The 14,874-nt window shown below is 32.0% G+C and overlaps 2 protein-coding genes and 1 pseudogene across 3 annotated transcripts; 2 read left to right on the top strand and 1 right to left on the bottom strand.

Annotated features, from left to right (window-relative positions):
- The first annotated feature begins 446 nt into the window (after positions 1–446).
- On the top strand, positions 447–2,717 carry LOC131173388 (leucine-rich repeat receptor-like serine/threonine-protein kinase BAM1; annotated as a pseudogene).
- Positions 2,718–7,015: 4,298 nt separating this feature from the next.
- Positions 7,016–9,657, top strand: LOC131172775 (YTH domain-containing protein ECT4-like). The gene is made up of 6 exons (XM_058134297.1): positions 7,016–7,019; positions 7,254–7,315; positions 7,847–7,924; positions 8,482–8,546; positions 8,669–9,044; positions 9,184–9,657. The coding sequence occupies exons 1-6, from the start codon at positions 7,016–7,018 to the stop codon at positions 9,655–9,657; spliced, it is 1,059 nt and encodes a 352-aa protein (XP_057990280.1).
- Positions 9,658–10,141: 484 nt separating this feature from the next.
- LOC110662454 (disease resistance protein RPV1) lies at positions 10,142–14,504 on the bottom strand. 2 transcript variants are annotated; one of them, XM_058135698.1, is made up of 5 exons: positions 13,740–14,504; positions 12,401–13,475; positions 11,997–12,287; positions 11,699–11,914; positions 11,415–11,606 (listed from the first exon to the last, which is right to left on the bottom strand). In XM_058135698.1, exons 1-5 carry the CDS (start codon positions 14,222–14,224, stop codon positions 11,553–11,555), a joined length of 2,121 nt encoding a protein of 706 aa, XP_057991681.1. In that variant the 5' UTR covers positions 14,225–14,504; the 3' UTR covers positions 11,415–11,552. The 2 variants fall into 2 exon arrangements, with proteins under 2 accessions (XP_057991680.1, XP_057991681.1); XM_058135697.1 differs by having other exon boundaries at positions 10,142–11,914.
- Between the last annotated feature and the right edge of the window lie 370 nt (positions 14,505–14,874).

The raw sequence follows: 14,874 nt of genomic DNA, 5'->3' as shown, positions 1-14,874 counted from the left end.
ATGGCCAAATGAACACACGGGTATCAAATGGCATTCTGGGTTCAACTTAACATTTTCCAGATTTCAATTTCTAATTTTGGCTAATATTTTCCCTAGAATGCAATGGTTTCTAGAGCTTGGTCAAAACATAAAAATTGTTGTGCTATGTCTTATAAAACTTTTGGCACTAGTTTCACTCAATTTGCAGCTTTGGAGACCAAGTTATGGCATTTTTTCCAAAACTGGTCAAGCATATCAAAGGAACAGTATTTTGGACAATTTTTGGGTTGGCAGTTTTAGTGACTCAATTTGTGCTAACAATTTGATTTGGTTAAAAGCAAAACTGGGTCAAGTGGTCTTCATGAAAAGTGTAGCCTTATGTTTAAGCTTTCCATTGATGAAATTTTAGGTCATTTGGACCAGTATAGAGAGAGTTATGACCAAATGAACACATACTGTTCTCCCTCTTTAATGCCTCCTCTTTTGCAGGAAATCCTCAATTCTGTGGTCCTCTACTTAACAATCCTTGCAATTTCACCACCATCACAAACACACCAGGAAAAGCCCCCAGTGATTTCAAGCTCATCTTCGCTTTAGGCTTGCTGATATGCTCTCTGATATTTGCAACTGCTGCCATAATAAAGGCCAAGTCTTTCAAGAAAAACAGCTCAGATTCTTGGAAGATGACAGCTTTCCAAAAGCTAGAATTCACTGTCACAGATATCCAGGAATGTGTAAAAGATGGAAACGTAATTGGTAGAGGAGGAGCTGGGATTGTATACCATGGGAAAATGCCAAATGGGGTTGAAATTGCAGTTAAAAAACTACTTGGTTTTGGCACCAATAGCCATGACCATGGCTTTAGAGCAGAAATTCAAACACTAGGCAGCATTAGGCATCGAAACATCGTTAGATTGCTTGCTTTCTGCTCCAACAAAGAAACCAACTTGTTGGTTTATGAGTACATGAGAAATGGAAGCCTAGGAGAAGCCTTACATGGCAAAAAGGGTTCTTTCTTGGGTTGGAATTTGAGGTACAAAATCGATATTGAGGCTGCTAAAGGCCTATGCTACCTCCACCATGATTGTTCACCATTGATCGTTCATCGAGATGTAAAATCCAACAATATTCTGTTAAATTCGAGCTTCGAAGCACATGTTGCAGATTTCGGATTAGCAAAATTCCTTATTGATGGGGGAGCATCAGAATGTATGTCAGCAATTGCAGGGTCTTATGGCTACATAGCACCCGGTAAGTTCATTACTTCACTATATTTGCAATTAAATGATATCACTAAGCCAGTTTTCAACCACTGCATCACATTTTTACAAACATTACTAATGCTTGCTTTCTGATTTTGTGCACATTGATACTGTAGATGATTGATGATTGATAGTGACCTTGTTAGTTCAGTTAGTTATTTTGTGTGTAGTAAATTTTTCTTGTAATGTCAAAATTGTCTGAATATTTCAAGAACTCAAGATGAACAGCAACCATCTGATATTCCCAAGGTAAGAAGAGTTACAAGCCACGTATAGCTGACTTTTGATCCCTTATAAGTAGTACTGTACGCAATAGTGTTACCTCAGTGAAACTGAAGTCATTGAGAAACTATAGGATCTCGACTTCAAACTCTTAAATTAAAAAAAAAAAAAAGTGAGAGCAGAAAAACCACCCGTGATTTGTGCCAAAGGGAGACAGGCGCATAGGTTTTCTTGGTGTTCACAACACAACATCACACAGAAACAAAAGAGCCGAAGCACTTTGTTGGGACCCACGAAAAACTCTGATCTAGCAATCTTGGAGGTCCAAATCTGACACATTGTTGCTTATTTTCAGTCTGATAATGATTCTAACGTAACAGCAAATTGAGATTAGTGAAAGCTAACCGACACATATATGCATGCACACCTATTTACAACACTAACCTTTGGTGTACTAGCTGATTTTGGTCTTACGTGTAAAGCGTATTTTTCTTCTTCTTCTTCTTCCCACCTACCAGTCTTCTTTGGCTGCTTTGAGCTTTCTTGGCAAGTTTGGCATCTCTTTGTCTTTGTCCTTTGACCTAATATCTATGATTTTTTTGGGGGGTACTTTCCTTAATCCCAAGATGAAGATGCTGCAAATTGGGTTGTGTTGGGCTTGGATTGTGGTGGTCTTATGGGCCTCATCCCATGGCTTAGCTATGTCATGACTAAATTTTGTTCATATTGCAGAATATGCATACACATTGAAGGTGGACGAGAAGAGTGATGTGTATAGTTTTGGAGTTGTTCTCTTGGAGCTGCTAACAGGACGACGACTGGTGGGTGATTTCGGCGAAGGGGTGGATATTGTACAATGGAGCAAAGAGTAACGAATAATCGGAGAGAAGATGTGATGCGCATTGTTGATCCAAGACTAACAATGGTGCCTAAAGATGAAGCAATGCATCTATTTTTCATTGCAATGTTGTGTTGCCAAGAAAATAGCATTGAACGTCCTACAATGAGAGAATTAGTTCAAATGCTCTCTGAGTTTCCTCGTAACTCTCCAAATTACCATTCTTCATCATCTTCTATTGTTTCCCAACAATTGAAAAATGGGGAAAATGAGAAAATCCTTGCAAAATCCAAACAAGATCTTTTAGTTTAAGCTTGAATAATTTTCTTTTTCCCTTTGAATTTTAATGCTGTCTTTAAATTGGCTTGATTTTTGTTATAGCTTTTTTTTTTTATTAATGTGCAAAGAATAATTTTTTTCTTTATAATTCTTGGGCATAGAATTAGGCATATAGATGTAGGAATAATTTGTGGGTTACCTTCTTTTTAAGGAGTGTCCTCCTTCGGTGGAGAGCTTGCAATCTTTAATTAAAGGGATCATGAATGCTTTTTGTATTATATACTCTTCTCTATACAAATGCTATATTTGATTGCTTTACATTACTTCATTTTTTGCCCCTCCTCTACATTTTGTCCCCCCTTCATGTTATAATCAATGTTTATAGATATGAAGTGATGGCATTAATAATATGTAAACTCGATTCACTTTGAAACTAAGACATAAGTACGTGAGATTTATATATTTAATAAGTAAATTTCATCATATATCATATGTTATAGATTCAAGAAAAATCATTTCTAAATATGTGGAGCCAATGCACATCTAAAGCATCCCATATAGTAATTTTTTAAAGTAATTAGAAAAAGAAATTTAAACTCAAAAAATCTATTTTTGTTTTATTAATTAAACACTGAATCCATATATTAAAATAAATGTTTCCAAGGAGCTGACATGCGATATTCTTTTTCATAATATTATTGCATGGCACTCTCTATCATGTTAAATCTTTTTTTTTTCTTTAAAAAATATTATTTTTAAGAATAATATTAATATTAATAAATAAAAATAATATTTAAATATATTATTCTTTTTAATATGAAAATATAATATTATATTCTATATATTCTTTTAATTTATTAAAAAAATATAATATAATATTAAAAATGATAAAAATAACCATATGATTAAACCAATTTCAAATGATTTCATATTTTTAATTAATATTTTTGTTATATTATTATATTTTTATTTTTTATTATGAAATTTTCATTAAAAAATTTAAAAGATAAAAAATTTAATCTATATAAAAATAATAAAAATAAATACAAAATAATTGTTCTAAATTTTCCATCGAATGTGCAAGCTGACGCTGGTATTTTCCATCCCCAATTTTTTAAATTTATAATTAAAAAAAAAATAAATTTCCACTAGAAGCTGCGAACTCTCAACTTTTGAAAAATAAAAAGGTTAGCTTTAAATTGCTCTAAGCGTGTTTTTTAAATTTGCCAAAAAAAAAATTAAAAATTTAAGATTTAAATCAATAATGAATTTATAAATTCTTATTAATAGGGGTAATATATAAACATAAAAAATACTCATTTTCACTTGTATATATATTCAATTAATAAATTTATTTTTCCTAAGAAAACTAATAAATTTATTTCAATTAATAGAATAATCCAAACTTTAATGGAATAAGAGAAAATTATTTAACAAAAGAAATTATATGACACATCTTTAAATGCAGGGCAAATTAATATCTTTAAATATAGGATAATATTAAAATTTTATATAAAAATTATCTTTTAAAAGGAAAATTGAGAGCAGCGCCCCATTGCCCCCATACTAAATCTACTCTTATTTCAATTGAGATTTAAACGGTATATTATTAAATAAATATTAATTATATTTTATATAATTAACAATATATTAAAAATATTACTAATAATATATTGTTACAATCATGAATATATATATATACTCTAAAGTTGATTACCAACCATTTGTTCAAATCTCCTAGCACACTATTTTCTATTTTTATTATTTTTATTTTAAATTGGTTAATTAAATCGTTTGAAATCCAACTGTGTAACCAATGAACCCTAATTTTTTAACATTTCATATTTATTATCTAAATCAACTTGATTATTAGTTCTCTTCCTAATTAAACCGATCCGATTCTTATAACAATAATGTTAACTAGAGTAATTATTTTTGTATTTTATATATATTTATCAATTTATAATAATTAAAAAAATAAATTATAAACTAAAAATTAAAATGAATAAAATACAGACGCATATCATCAAATTTCAAAATAATATGAAGTAAAATCACATGGAGCATCCCTCATGTGGGTATGAACTATTTTCTCAACAATTAATTAATATTTCATACTAGAAATTCATTACATATAAATATTTTCTTATTTATATAAAAATATTAATAATTATATTTACAGTATCTTTTTAAACCATAGACATTTTAATTAATGAATTATATTAAAAAACTTTTAATATATCACAAAATATATAAATATAGCCATATCATTATAAATGATATATAATTAATGTAAATTATAATTCATATATTTTGTTCATTTTTAATTATATCTTTCACCAATCAAATTAATATCTATTTTTTTTTTTCAAATCAATAACAAAATAACATTGAACTTACCTAGATAAATCTTGAATTATATCGAAATTGAAATATGAAATTGGCTCAAATTAATAATTTAAGGGTTTGAATTAGAATCAAACTGATTATAATTTATAGTGATGGCTTTTAATTTTTTTTTCTCTTATTATAAAATTGAAATTGATGGTTCGAATAGACAATTTTAATCTTATTGAAATCAGATTAAAAAAAAATGATAATTTTATGAGGTAAAATGTGAATTAAAACATTTTTAAACTTGAAACTAAAATTAGAATCAAATCAAGATTAATTTTATTACCTAATTAAATCTTGAATTGCCGATTTCAACTCAAAATCAATCTGATTTGAATCAGTAACTAGCCAAAATATACCCATAAAATATAATTTTTTTAATTTTATTTCGTTATTTTTTAAAACTAATTATATTTCATTATTAAACATGTTGGAAAAAAGAGGAAAAAAAAAAAAACAACAAAGAGAATTTAATTTCCTAACAAGGTTAGCACAAAACTGGACGCACTCCCAAAATATTGGCGCTTTCCCACCCTTTTTGTCTTTAAACCCTACATCCAACGGTCACTATTTCCTCTTTTCAAACCAGGAACTCATCTGACCTGTCCGATCCTTCCATAATTAGACACTTTTGTTTCCCTCTTCTCCTTCTCGACCTTACTTTCACTGCTTCTTCTTCTTTCCTTCTCTGGAAAACCGCTTTTCTACTCTACTGAAAAGCGGTTTTCTGGACACATCAGATCGGGTCTCTTGGTTTCGTATCGGCCTCGATCCGTCCCTTCTAGGTCCGCTTCCGATTTCTCATTTTTCTTCGTTTTTAGTCCTCTGTTGCTTCCTCTGTAGCGTATGCGTATCAAAGGAAATGAAAAGTTTTAATTTTTTTGCTCTCTATGAGTAGTTTGATTCAGTGACTTCTTTTTTAATGTTCCATTTTGCAAATTGATATTCTATTTATGTGGACTTGAAGTTATGAAATTTCATTTTCTCACGATTTCTCTCCAACCAAGCAGATTTCCCTCCCCCCCTCTTTAAAAACGAAAAATCTTTGAAAGTTGTTTGTTTTCTGTAAGATATATATTGAATTTCCCATTTTCACTCAAAAAGATCTCTTTTTAAAAAAAAAAAAAAGTTGAGAATTTGCATTTGATTTTTCTCTCCAGGGATTTTTTTTTTATAATTTATATACAAAATTCCATTTTCTGTTTGATTTTTATCTCAAAAGAAAAAAAAAACTATCAAAAGATAATAATAAAATAGAATTTTATGCTTTCCATTAATTAGTTAATTAATTAATTAATAATAAGAGGAATCTGAATCTCTTTTTTTCCCGTTCTGTGTAAGTTGCCAACGTGTGCCTGGTGAACACTGGATAGCGTGCAACCAGCATTTTTGCTTTTGAAGATGAGATTTTTTTTTAAATTTTATTATTAAAAGGAAAACAATAAAATTCAATTTTTATAAGAATAAATATTTTATTTTATCGATAGGGGTTGAATTAGGTTGGGTTGATATTGCTACTAAAATTATTATTAAAAAAGTTATTTTTAAAATATATTAATTATAAAATATTAAAAAATAATTAAAAATTAAATTAAATTTATTTTAATTATAAAAATATAAAAATAATAAAATAATTTTTTTAAATTATTTTTTAATAATATTTAAAATAATATTTTTATTCAAAAAAAATAATTTCACCCTTCAAAATACAATGCTAAATCGTAAGACTTTTGGTATAAAAGTACTGGTGCTTTGACTTTGACTAACACTTTTGCTATTTATTTTGTCCCTCTGTTTGCAGGTGTTAACTTGGGCTTTTATCAATCGACGATTGCCGCTGGAACATAACTTGAGAAACTTATCCTTTCTTATTGGGTTTCTTTTCCCCTTTCCCCCGCCCCCTCTTCTTCCCCCCCCCCCCCCCCCCCAAAACTTTTTAAATATAAAGCTATTATGGGTTCTGTTTTTAATTTCATTTGTGTTACTTTTTTTCAACTAAAAATGGGAAAAAAAAATCTGGTTTGTTCATTTTATATTGAAGATGGGTAATAATTATCGTGGATGATCAAGATTTTGATTTTATGGAAAGTAAATTGTTTGGCTTGTTTGATTTATGCCCTTTTAGCCCCTTTCATTCCTTCCTCTTGCTGCTAAAATTGTGTGGAAAAAAAAAAAAAGAAAAATTCTGTATTGACTGTTTAATGGTGTAGATATTGTTGGCAACTCCATGATTTGTTGGCTAATTGAATAAGTATTGTATTCTTAACTATATAATGCAGCTGAATCTGTTCCTACAGGATTGAAGTTGGAGTCCATTAGGAAATTGGCTGGGCATGATGTGGTATGTCATATTAATCTATGTTGCTTTTGTTTCTTCCTTGTGGATAATTGCTTGGAAAAATGGCGTTATGAAGGTGAAAAGGCTTGGTTTTAATTTATTGTGGATTCCTATCTTTCTTGTAGTTGTGCCAACTTTCACTTTGCGGTTTGGTGTATGGTATGCATTGGATTACTGAGAATTATAAAACACTAAAAGGTCAAGGAAATATGTTTTTGGTCATTATAACATAAGTTCAAGAATATGATCTATTTGTGTGAGTACCATGAGATCAATTCTTCTTGTTTAAAAGGATTGCTAGTGTTTTATTTAAATTTTTTGGATCTTGGATTTTTGTGGCTCTGTATGTGTATCTCTAGGCATCCACATTGCACAAATTTATTCTGTGCATGGTAGATGGTTATTTTAACAACAAACTTAATGCTTAGTAGAACAAGATTAGATGGTTATTTTAACAACAAACTTACTTAATGCTTAGTAGAACAAGATTAGCTTTTTATTTTCTTATTTTCCTTTGTATGTCTTTGTTTTCAGGCTTCTGGAAAAGATGGATTACCATGTGGCTCAACATCATCAGTTGCTTTTCACGGGATGCTACTTCTAATACCAAAGGTGAAGTAGATGTTAATTCTGGTATCAAAGGGGAGACTGACCAAGAGTCTGTTGGAGACCTTGGTATTTACAATCCACCAACTAGTAGTTACAATTATTACTACCCAGGTGGGATATTGAGACGGTTATATATTCTTCTTATATATAATCTTTTGGAGTTGTGATAAAGTCAATTAAATGGAATGCCATAATCTTAGTTAAAAGTACTCATATAATAGGTTTTCAGTAAAGTTGAGACTTGAGATGTCTGGTAATATACTCCTCAATGTATTGCATAGGATGATGTTAATCGGCCTTGTGATTAAGTACTCATATTTCTTAGTTGACTTCCATATAGTCAGAATCATTTTTTAGGCTAATGGTGCAATCATGTGAAAAATGAAAAGATAATACTTTAGCACGTCTTCAAGCATGATAATTTTGAAAATATTAAGTTACTTTACTTTGCTTCAATTAAAGATTTTTTTTTTCAGTTTGATTTGCAGCTCTGAAGTTTATAATTTGAGAATTAGATTAATTTATGGTATATTATTTCTTAAACTTACTCTTTGTTGCAGATTATAATGGATCCTTCACACAATTGGATGATCATGGTTATTTTCAAGCACATGGATCTCATATGGTATGTTCTTCTGACGTATACTTTCATTTCTATTTGCAAAAATTAGGCAAAACTATGTCTCGTTCTGCTTGGCTGATAAGGGTAGTTTTGTATAATTGTGTCTTGTTGATAATTGATACTAGTGTATCGGTTGATCACATCAGGGATGCAATCAGACAATGGATCACTAGTCTATTATTTACCTGCTATAATCCATATGCTTCTGGGGCAGTGGTTGGGGTAGATGGGCAAAGTGTTGGTCAACAAGCATATTTTTCTTCACCTGGATACCTTCCACATCCTGTTTTCTATGGATCAGAAGCCATGCCTTGCTATTCATGGGATTCAGCATATTTTAGTGATGTCTCAAATGGCAATACTGGTTCTCAAAATGGAAAATATGGATCAGCTTCCACTTTTGCCAAGTCCAGTGTTTTTAACTCTTTGAAGTCTAATGACAATACCGCTGGCAAATCCTCTAAGTCTACAAATACACAAGCAATCAGACCTTTAAACAAGGTATGAAATATTCTTACTTTTTATGTCTATATCTTTAAACTTTCCCAAAAAGAATTGATTTTGAAGTTTGTTGTGCTTGTTGGTCATCACTAGTCTTCAGTTTTGAGTTTTTTTGCTGATTTAACTTTTTTTGTTACAGGTGTCTGCATTGGGTTCTGATTTCTCAGCAGGTCTCTCGAAAGGATACCATCCTGTAGGAAATTTGCCTCCTTTTTCTATCCAAAAACATGGTCCATTCCCGCATAATTGTCTTATGACCTATAGACAGAACGGAAGGATATGGAATGGAAATGATAGAAATAAATCTGGAGACAGATTCTATAAAAACAGTGATTTTGAAACCTCAAATGAACTAACTTCTGGTCCTAGGGGCTCTAACAAATTTCCTTCTCTGGAGACTGCTGTCAAGGAAGACTTGGGAATCACTGTACAAAGAGATCAGTATAACAAACCAGATTTTGAAACTAAGTACGCAGATGCTAAGTTCTATGTTATCAAATCTTACAATGAAGATGACATTCATAAGAGCATTAAATATGATGTATGGGCAAGCACTCCAAATGGAAATAAGAAGTTAGATGCAGCATTCCGTGAAGCAGAACAGAGATCTTGAAAATAATGGTAGGCGGCCTGTAACTTATAGCAGAGACACTCAAGAGGTATCTCCTTTGCTTTAGAACTCAATTGTCTTCTGATGTTTCTGTTGTGAAAGCCAGTCTGCTCTACATTTACATCTTCTAATTTGTTATATTATATTTTAAGAAATATGGCTAGAACTAAATACATATTTGATTGGCGAAAATTGTGTTTACTTCATGGTAGTACTGCTTTACAATGAATATTTGTTATACCTGACCTTGTCATGTTGGGAATGGAGCAGAAATATTTTTAAGTTCATGTTAACCTCAAAAGACCTGTTCTCTTACACAACAGCTTCTATTTGTGGAAGTCTTGTGCAATATGCTGTGCATATGGTTCCCCTGCATTAAAAACTCAACTTAGCAGAGTATGTTGCCATTTTTCTGTTATTTTCAGTGGTTGTACTATACAATTTAGGCTTGATATTTCAATATATCTGGCAAAAGATGCTGCTAGAATAGAAACTTGAGCATGGTGGCCTCTGTTCTTGTTGAATATATTAAAGGTTGGATTGACACGATTTGTTATAATAATTTGCAGATTGGACTTTAGCAAGGTTTGGAAATGCTGAATATATTTAAGAGTTATTCAGCTAAGACCTCATTGTTAGATGACTTCAATTTCTATGAAAATCGAGAGAAATCTCTACACACTAACGAAGATACTATTTATCATTTCACCTGTTGTTTTTCCCCTGATTTGAGCTTAATTATTCTCCTGTATAGTCTTCCCTCTCTCAAATGACAATAGAGCGGCAGATGATAGAGCTGCAAAAGATTGCAGTTATTTGTAAGAGTAAAGCAATTAAGAATGCTAAAAAGTAACGGCAAACTAGAAATGAGTTATACCTGTTGTGAAAGTGAGTGGGGTTTGGTTAAGAGGAAGCAGGAAGAGATAGAGAGAGATTTAGATCGAGTGAAGAAGAAGAAGAAGCTTCCTCCTCATTATTTATTCTTCTTCTCTTCGATTTTGTCTTCCAATATAGGATGCTTTTCATTTCTGCTTCTCCTTTTATCTCTACTATATATAGGATGGACCCCACACTCCATAATTCTCTGCAGAAGCGCATAACGGTCAGCTTTGAAGCAAAATGAGGCCTCAACTAAACACTCTTCATCAAAACGTGTCCTCAATCCATTGAATGAAAGCAACACGTGTGATAAGTCCGAAAAATACTGATCTCCATAATAATCATTCCAATTCGCAACGTCCTTATAGCTAAATAAGTTGAACACATTACGTTCCCACCTATTTCCAGATTCACGTATGAAACCCACTTCAAATCCAGGAAAATAAATCCTACCACAGGGACGAAAAACAACGCAGAAAGAGAAGGCAATTACGTGACGAAGGTCAAGTTTGAAGGAAAGCGAGGATCCTTTATTCTTATACCTCATCCATTCTGGCACTTCACCTCCTGCCATCAATAATGTAACTTTCTGACCCAACTGGTGCGCTTCAAAAACATCCTCCATTACTTTCTTATTCAATTGGACGCAATTACTAAAATCAAGAAATTTGCAATCTTCAGATTCACTTTTATGTGCTTCTTCATTTTCATGTTCACTTTTATCTGCTTCTTCATTTTCATCTTCATGTTCTAAGAAATTGAACGAAACTGATGCAGATTCCAGAGAGTGGCAATCAATTGCTTTTAATAATTTTAAGCATGACGGAAGCTCTGGTAAACTCTTAAGACTCTTGCAATCTCTTAAATCAAGCAGTTTCAACTTCGAAAGTTGTTTGATGCTTTCAGGAAGACTTGCTAAATTTGAGCAATACCGGAAAAATAACTTTTCAAGACATTTCAACTCGCCTATGCTGCTTGGAATAGTCACGAGTCTTGAACATCCAGCTAGATCAAGTTCTTCAAGACGTTTCAAATTGCCAATGCTGCTTGGAAGACTCTCGAGTGCTGTACACCTATACAAGGACAATATGACAAGTTGAGACAGATGCTTAATTGATGAGGGCAGTTGTTCTATTCCAGTTCCGTCTAATTTTAGAATCCTTACATTACACCGAATCTCTGGACAATCTTTGATTTTATTGGATCCAGTTAAATAAAGTTCAGTAAGCTTGCTCAGATTTTGAAGAGAGGGAATTTCAACCAAACTCCAACATCCTTCCAAATATAAAAACTCGAGATTTGGGGCAATACTAGACAAGTTCGGAATCCTTTCCAGGCGACAGCAGAGGCTGAGGTCAATTAATTTCAAATTTTCAAGAGGCTGTAATTAAATAGAAAAATATCAATAAATTAGAAGATACAAATTAACTTTATAAAATATAGCTAAAATATATAAATTGTACCTTATCTCCTCCATTCCACAGTTGTATGAGATTGCTATAACGCATTTGAAGTTCTACAAGATTCTTTGGCCAAAATTTTAACGGCAAAGATTCCAGAGGATAATAATCCCAGTAAAGACATCTTAGTGCTTGTGCACAAAATTCAAAGTTCTTAGGAAGGAGCACTTTGTTCGACATTTCATATAATTGGATGAATCTAAGATTGCACATCTTCGCAAAGGCCGTGGCACTTAGCGTCAAAATACGTGTCCCACAAAGACGAAACGATATGGCCTCAACATTTTCGGTTCCCTAGTAAAATAACAGCAAAAAGGAGTATTGATTAATACTTAATTCGTCACGAGATCTACAATTCTTACAAAATTCAAATATGATAATGAAAGAGGCTTCATTGCTTAGTTTACCCTATTTGTTGTAAATACATGATCAATATCTTCATAATTCCACAACCTGCTGCGTCCGCCAGGCTGTTTGCATTCCTCATTAACAATATCCTTGCCCATTTGCTCTAGCAAGTCATGCATATCTACCTTATTGTATGAAATAGTTATCAGAGACTTCTCAATTAGACGAGGTATTCCACTTTCTGGATAGAAACCAAATGCTTTTAATTTTCTCTCAACCTTATCTTTATGAAGCCCTTTGAAGAAACATGCAATATCAAGAAATATTTCCTGTTCATTCTTTTCTAGCCCATCATAACTTGTTTTCAAAACATCTTGAATTTTCTTAAGAGATTTGCCTTTTAATTTTTCCAATTCACTTTCCCATTCTTTTATCGTCCTACGAAATAAATGAGATCCCAAAACTTTAAGAGCTAGTGGATTGCCTCCAGCATAGATTGTCGCCTCCTCTGATAGCTCCATGTATTCTTCCTTGGGAAGATTTTGGTTGAAGGCATGCAAGCTAAAGAGTTGCAGAGTTTCAGAATCAATTAACTTCTCAACCTCATATATGCCTTCTTCTGAAAAATCATATTTAAGCACATGTGAATCTCTACTAGTTATGATGATTCTAGTTCCCTCACCATACAAATCATACTCTCCTGCTAAATCTTTTAAATGGTTTCGATCCTCTACATCATCAAAAACAATCAATACCTTCATACTCTTCAGCCTTCTCCTAGTAGAATCATTCAAACTGTCTACATGTTTGTCCCTTAATAATTGTTGAATGATTTTGACTCGCACTGAATTTGATGATTGCTTTGTCATTGTTTCCCTAACATTTTCAACGAAACAATGACCATCAAATTTATTCTTGTTTCGATGAAATACTTCTTGTGCAATAGTTGTTTTACCAATGCCTCCCATCCCCCAAATTCCTACAATCTGCTTCTCATTTAACAACCATTCCACTTCTTCCACACGCAGTTTAATTCCAATCAAGTTGCGATCATAAGAATCATCACTTTTAGACATATCGCTAAATTTGTTTGAAACATCATTGACAATTTCATCAACTAATTCGGCCTCAGACCTAGTCACGTATAAAAACAAACACTAGTGAGTAATGATAGAATCACAGTGATAGACCCACACCTCTAACTAAATAGTAATATATAATTAATATGCTTTGATTTTAGGATAAGGTAACAAATATCCATTTTCATATTATTGCTATCTATATTTCGATTAGTGCTCAGTATTAAGATTAATGTACTGTATTAAAAGTTTCTATATTTTGATTCTATTTCCTTAAATTCAAACTTAGAAAAACTGCAGTAAAGAGTAATTAACTTACTTGATTTTCTGTGAATCCCATCCTGCTAAGTTGCTTACTTCCATCAAAGCACGCTTCCAGTTGTCCACCTTTTGTGAATTGCCTTTTTCCCCATGCATAGCAGTAGCAAATGCCTCCCCAAAATTCCCTGAAAGCTTTTGAACGTCAGTTGGATCTACTTTGTAAAAAACCGGCAGAACTATTTGTGCTGATTTTTCCTTGCATTTACGTATCTCAACAAGCTCATCCAAACACCATGGAGAATCTGCATAATTTTCAGAGAAAAGGACTATTGAGACACTTGATTCCTGGATTATTTTCAAGAGCTCGGGTGAGATCTCTTCTCCTTTACGGAGCTCTTCATCCGTAAAAGTCTTGATTTGTTTGTCCTTCAAGGCATCAGAGAGATGGGAGAGAATACCATAACGCGTATCGTCGCCTCTAAAACTAATAAAAACATCCCATTTCTTTCCCTGATTGGGAGGAGTGGAAGAAGTAGAAGCCATGATCAGTGATAACAGAAGGATCTTGTGCAGCTGAGTTTGGAGAAGGTAGAGAAAGCAAAATACAAGAGATGAATATTTGGGTAAACTAGTCTGATGCAAGAAATTTATGAACAAATGAAGAGCTTTTAGTCAACATCAGATTTGCCTTCCAGGAAGGATCGTATAGCTCCATTCGGTCCACACAATTAAATGCAAAACAGTAGAGTGGGTCTAATAATTGATTGGGATTGAAGCATTGCAGCTTTAACAAAAGCTTTTCCTTTACTTTCAGCTCTTCCACTGTGCTTCTTGCCACCAATGTGGAGTCTTCACCAACTTCACATTTTATTAAGCTCATTTCTTTTATTTTATTTTAAAAAATATAATTACGACCCTAGGACATGATTGAGAGTATTAATTTTGACTTGACACTTTATGAAATTTATAATTTTATAGTTTTAAAAATAAAAATTATTATTAAATTAATTATCAACTATCATAAAAAAAAAATACTAGAAAATGTGCTAAATTTTTAATCATCTTTTATTAATAAAATTTTTACTTATAAAAAAAGAAAAATAAGGCATGTTTGGCACAAAAAAAAAGGTTGTAATTTGAAATTCAAAATTTCAGTTAAAAAGAAAATCTATTTTCACAAGGTTTATAGCAAA

The sequence above is a fragment of the Hevea brasiliensis genome, chromosome 14 (assembly GCF_030052815.1).
Source record: "Hevea brasiliensis isolate MT/VB/25A 57/8 chromosome 14, ASM3005281v1, whole genome shotgun sequence".
Taxonomy (NCBI): domain Eukaryota; kingdom Viridiplantae; phylum Streptophyta; class Magnoliopsida; order Malpighiales; family Euphorbiaceae; genus Hevea; species Hevea brasiliensis.
The sequence above is the reverse complement of the archived record's forward strand: the minus strand, read 5'-3'. Positions and strand labels throughout refer to the sequence as shown.

Bases quoted from the DNA above. Each gene is read 5' to 3' on its own strand.
- LOC131172775 (XM_058134297.1), top strand. The intron at 7,925-8,481 runs GTGAAGTAGATG...TCTTTGTTGCAG, and splicing joins TGCTACTTCTAATACCAAAG to ATTATAATGGATCCTTCACA. The intron at 9,045-9,183 runs GTATGAAATATT...TTTTTGTTACAG, and splicing joins CAATCAGACCTTTAAACAAG to GTGTCTGCATTGGGTTCTGA.
- LOC110662454 (XM_058135697.1), bottom strand. From the start codon at position 14,224: ATGGCTTCTACTTCTTCCACTCCTCCCAATCAGGGAAAGAAATGGGAT. The intron at 13,476-13,739 runs GTAAGTTAATTA...ATACGTGACTAG, and splicing joins TGGGATTCACAGAAAATCAA to GTCTGAGGCCGAATTAGTTG. The intron at 12,288-12,400 runs GTAAACTAAGCA...TTATTTTACTAG, and splicing joins ATGTATTTACAACAAATAGG to GGAACCGAAAATGTTGAGGC.